At 46.3% G+C, this 4,858-nt stretch overlaps 1 protein-coding gene across 1 annotated transcript in view; it reads left to right on the top strand.

Moving 5' to 3' along the window:
* Window positions 1-2,387, top strand: part of Rubcnl (RUN and cysteine rich domain containing beclin 1 interacting protein like) — a 47,619-nt gene extending 45,232 nt beyond the window's left edge. Inside the window, exon 14 of the mRNA XM_004633123.3 lies at window positions 1,397-2,387. Within this exon, the coding sequence (XP_004633180.1) occupies window positions 1,397-1,509 (113 nt within the window). The 3' untranslated portion in view covers window positions 1,510-2,387. The remainder of the gene's footprint in view (window positions 1-1,396) is intronic.
* The last annotated feature ends 2,471 nt before the right edge of the window (window positions 2,388-4,858 follow it).

Here is a 4,858-nt window from a genome sequence, read left to right as displayed (position 1 = left end):
TTAATATTTTGAGAGGATCTCCTAAGTCCCTGAGTTTTCCAGGCTGGTATCAAACTCATACTCCTTCTGCCTTAGCCTTCCAGAGCTTTGAGATCATGAGGTATTGCCTCTGCTTGGCTAGTTACTTTTATTTATTTTTTATTTTTTATGCATTTAGTAGGGGTCTACAAGGTCTCACTACACAGATTGGGCTCGTAGTGATCCTGCTGTTTTCAGCCTTCCAAGGTCTGGGATTATAGGCATGCCCAGTCTCAATCACTGTCTCAGTGCTCCCTGGGAGTGGGGCTGGCACGGCACCCTGGGGATCGAACCCCGGTCCCTGCATCTGCCTAAGAGGGCGCTTTAGTGTGCTGAGCTGTCTGGCCATTCCCTTACTTTTAAATATGCTGATGCTAGAGTGTGCTCATATGATGAACTGCAAATCATACAGTACTGGGCCCTCAAGGAAGGAGTATTTGGGAAGGACAGAGACAAAGGCTGATGTCTCTGGTTGCCTTAGAGAGGAGATAGTCCCATTCTTGCCTGTGCTGCCTCTGCTCTGTAATTGAATTTTATTTACATTTTGTGGCATAATGATACATGTATCCCTTGACGACTAAAATATTTACCATCTGGCTGTCCCCTGAAAAGTTTGCTGCCCTTCATTCTGGAGTATCAGTGCTCAAGAGAATCACATTCTTTCTAAGCTGTTTCGTGAGGAAGAGTTGGCTATTGGGCCCTACCTTCACCCTTGACATGGGGGCAATTTCTTCTTAGGCTGCTCTCAGGCTGCCCATCCCAAGCTGTCAGGCACTACAGTATGTCAGGATAGATTCCCCAAAGAGAAACCCAGCGGCAGGGATCTGTGCGCAAAGTCTCATGGTTCTCGGGCTCTGTGCCTGTTGGGGGAGGGTGTGTGCGTGAAGGAAGCAGGACTGAATGCAGGGAGAAGCTGAGCTGTGCTGTGCCTCTACAGAAGGCCCCCGACCATCTGTTGGGAGCTGCGGTGGCCTTTAAGTGCTGCCCCCACCTGGCGACAGAATGCTGGGTTGCTTGCTCTTTAAACCCCACAGTGACAGTCATTGCATATTGGCAGTGCCAGCAGAATGCACCACCTTGGACAAAGCAGCCCTGTACTCAGGTAATTTCCAGAGAAGCAGCTCATCTCCCAGAGCCATCAGCCACCAGGAGGCAGGGGAACACCAGCTTTGTGCCTGGCAGATCCGGGACACAGGGCCACCTCCTTCTATCACCCTTCTTGGCCTGATGTTCTTCATTTTGTAAGCTTCAGCCTGGCTGATTTCTGTTCAGGAGACAGAACTGTCCCCCCCAGGGCGAGAATGGGCCGCTGTATACATGTACCTATGTGACAAAACCATCCCGTGTGGTTGCTAACGCCTGCTTTCCTTGCTTGCAGCGTGCCGGGCTTGCTTTCACAAGCACTGCTTCCAGTCCTCCGGCTGTCCCCGGTGTGCCCGAATCACAGCTCGGAGAAGACTCCTGGAAAGCGCGCCCCTGGCCGCCACGTGATGCTCAAGAGTCTCCTGGAAAAGCTGATTTACTTAACAGCGACCTGTGTTGCACTGTCGGTCAGGTTGTCTTAGGCATCAAGAGTCTCATTTTATATATTCAGTGTTTTGAAAGAATGCTGTCTTTGTTCTTAAGCAGGGTTGTTACTAGTGGTGTTTACACCCGTTGGACATTTTTGCTGCTGCTGTATTTTTTTATTTAAGCAAACTTGTTTCTGATACTTTTTAAGTTCTATTGGGATGGTTGTGTTTCGTTAATTTCTGAGCCCTCTCCCTTTTCTAATGAACTGCAACTGACAAGATGAATTACTCAGTTCTTTCATTAAAGCTTGTTTGTTGAAACTGGTCATTTCAGTGAACAAAAATGCAACCAAAGATCCGTTTGGTTAGGCTTTTTGTTCTTTCAGGAATCAGACAATTTAAATACCATTTGTGATTGTGTCATTCATACACATTCATTCCAGAGTTAGTGTAGAGAGTGCATATTGCTTCTGCAGTAAAATGTATTTCAATACGAATTTGCCTCTCCAGGGCAGAGAGGTCCAGGAGAGATGTAATTTGAAGTAGAGGCCTCTAGAAGGCACTGTTGTAGGTGGCTGACAGCAGGCCGTGGATGCTGTTTCACTCTAGTTCTAGACTCAAAGGAGGCTGGGGTGACTAGAACTTCATCTATACATAGAACTTCATCCATTATATATACCAAATGTAAGTTATTTGAAGATTTAAATAAACTAGGACAAAAATACTGTGAATAAACAATGTAATCCTAGTAATAACACTGGATTGTTGACATTAGTTAATAAAATTAGATGAAACAGGTGTGGTGGCACATGTCTCTAATCTCAGCACTCAGGAGGCTGAGGCAGGAGGATTGCAAGTTTGAGGCTCACCTAGCTACATGGAAAGTTCAAGGCCAGCCTGAACTACACAGTGAGACTCAGCCCCAAAACAACAACAAATATGATAATAAATAAAGCTATGGGAATCACAAAACTTCTGTGAATTCCTTTTTCCTAATGCTTCTTATGTTTACATACCTTCCTGAAACATGTAACCTAGCCTATCCCCCCCCCCCCCGGTCTTCGGCTTCCTCTGTCCTCTCTCCCACTTGAGAAAGGGATGCAGCCCCGTATCCCTTACTGAGACATCTGTAGACCAAATGGTTTTCAGTGTAGGACTTGGGTGGCACATTCTCTGGTACGCAATGCCCACTACACCTGCTCTGAGTTTTCAGCCAGCACAAGCTGGCAACACAGTGGTACACATTGTTCCCTGTCATTTGAGCACAATTAAAGGAAGTCTTCCATCAGTCTGGTGTCTTCATTCTGTTAGTTGTTTTCCTGTCTCTATACTTCTGACAAAGTGTCTGCATTTGGAATGTAAACCAGGTCTCCAAACACCCATAGCTTACGCACTGTCTTAGGACTCGAGGGTCATAGTTTCATGTTTATGTTCCCTAAAATAGGTGAGTCTCTTTAGGCACACTCTACATCATCGACCACTTTCCTTTGTAGTTTTTCAATAAAATTATGGGAAAAAAATAGATAAGTATTGGCACCTCCATTTTAGAGATGAGGAAACCAAAACTTGGAAAAGAGAAACAACTTACCTGGGTTTCAGAGGATAGTATGTGGTAGAACTGGCTAGGAACTTGAGTCTGCCTGCCTCCAGAGCTTGTCTTCATAGGGCAAAATCCTGGGGCTCTTTTGAAGAATATGAGCAGAAGGACCAGTCAAATAGCTCAGCGGATTAAAGCAGGCACAGGGGGTCCTGCCCCACCAGGGCACGCTGAGAAGGCAACTGAGGCTGGGCATGGTGGTGCGTGCCTGTAATTGGCAGCACTTGGGAGGCTGTAAGCAGGCAAATTACTATGAGTCCGATCTAGTAGTGAGAACCTGAACACCCTGTAGACCCTTCCCTAAAATACAGAAAAAAAAAAAGAATATGAGCAGAAACAAAATTAACTTATGCTAAATCAGCCTCCATCAGTGGCATGATGGGGGGCGTTTTCCACATCATTCTCTTGTGTTGAGTTGAAGCAGCTGCTGTGGCTCGTGCCTTGCCTTACGCTCTGGACTCAAGGATGCTGTTGGTGAGGCACTTGTTTGTAAGTTGTGTATGTGCACATGCCTGCACATATGTGTCATTTGGTTGTTTGTGAAGTTTTTCATTAACACCAGAGTCTGTAGTCATTGCCAGGAAGTGATACTTTTCTTTTTTGTATACTTTGAGAAAGACTGAGCAATGTAAACAACTTCTCTATAACTTCCTCTGATACTCAGCTCCACTCGAGCATGGCAGTAGAGGCTTATGTCTCTTAGGACAGAGAAGTGACCCTTAGCCCACTGGTAACACCCAGTAGGGAAGTAATTCACTATGGCATCCATTGCTGTTTAACGATATTCACTTGTTGGGCAGCTTTCCATTCAGCGCTTCTTCAGCTGCAGGGATGAACTTCGATTTCCGAGCAGCTCATCTGTGATCCTCTGTTACAGTGCTGTGCCCCTCAGTGAAGGTTCACTGCCTCCGCACATGCCTCAGCTGGACAGTAACAGTGAGGTGCAGTTTATGGCTGAGATTCTCCCCTGCAGGGAGTAAGTTATACCACTGTGACGCAGAACACGTGGGGTGAGGAGGAGAACCTTCTCGAAGATGTGGTTGGCCTGGGTGATAATTACTAGCTGGGATGTTGGGTTGAACCTTAGAACTGCTGTTTTCTACCTGTGCAACTCTGGGTGAGCCACTGCACTGAGCTGAGATCCATTTGTAAAATGAAGTTAATGCTACATGAGATGAAAGTGAAGAGGGCCCGGGAAAAGGCTTGCTATGAGCAGGGGATGAATAGGTGCAGCCAGGTTAGAAAATGAGTCATGCCACCTATCTTCTATCCCACTGGGAAAGCTACTCTGAGTCTTGGTTTGCAATAGGAAGACTAGAACAATACCTAATATAGGCTGAACTGTATTCCCCACAATATGCTGGTGTTCCACCTCCAAGCATCAATGCCTGTGGCTGTAGTTGGACCTCTCCTTCCAGTGTCTAGGGGAAGGCCTGACCCTATCACAGAACATGGGGAGTATGGGGCTGTGCAAGGAAAAACAGTGAGGTGAGAGGGGGCTTCTTGGAAAGGGACAGGCTGCAGGATCAGGCAGATATTGAACCAGTGCCCTGGCTAGAATGTTAGGGCTCATCTCTTCCCCCTTTTGTCTTTTAAGCTAGGCGAGCTCTCTGAACATGTGAGCAGATGCAGAAGACCTGGTTGTCCTTCTTCTTCTTCTTCTTCTTCTTCTTCTTCTTCTTCTTCTTCTTCTTCTTCTTCTTCTTCTTCTTCTTCTTCTTCTTCTTCTTCT

Source organism: Octodon degus, unplaced genomic scaffold (assembly GCF_000260255.1).
Source record: "Octodon degus isolate 3935 unplaced genomic scaffold, OctDeg1.0 scaffold00051, whole genome shotgun sequence".
NCBI lineage: Eukaryota > Metazoa > Chordata > Mammalia > Rodentia > Octodontidae > Octodon > Octodon degus.
The sequence above is the reverse complement of the archived record's forward strand: the minus strand, read 5'-3'. Positions and strand labels throughout refer to the sequence as shown.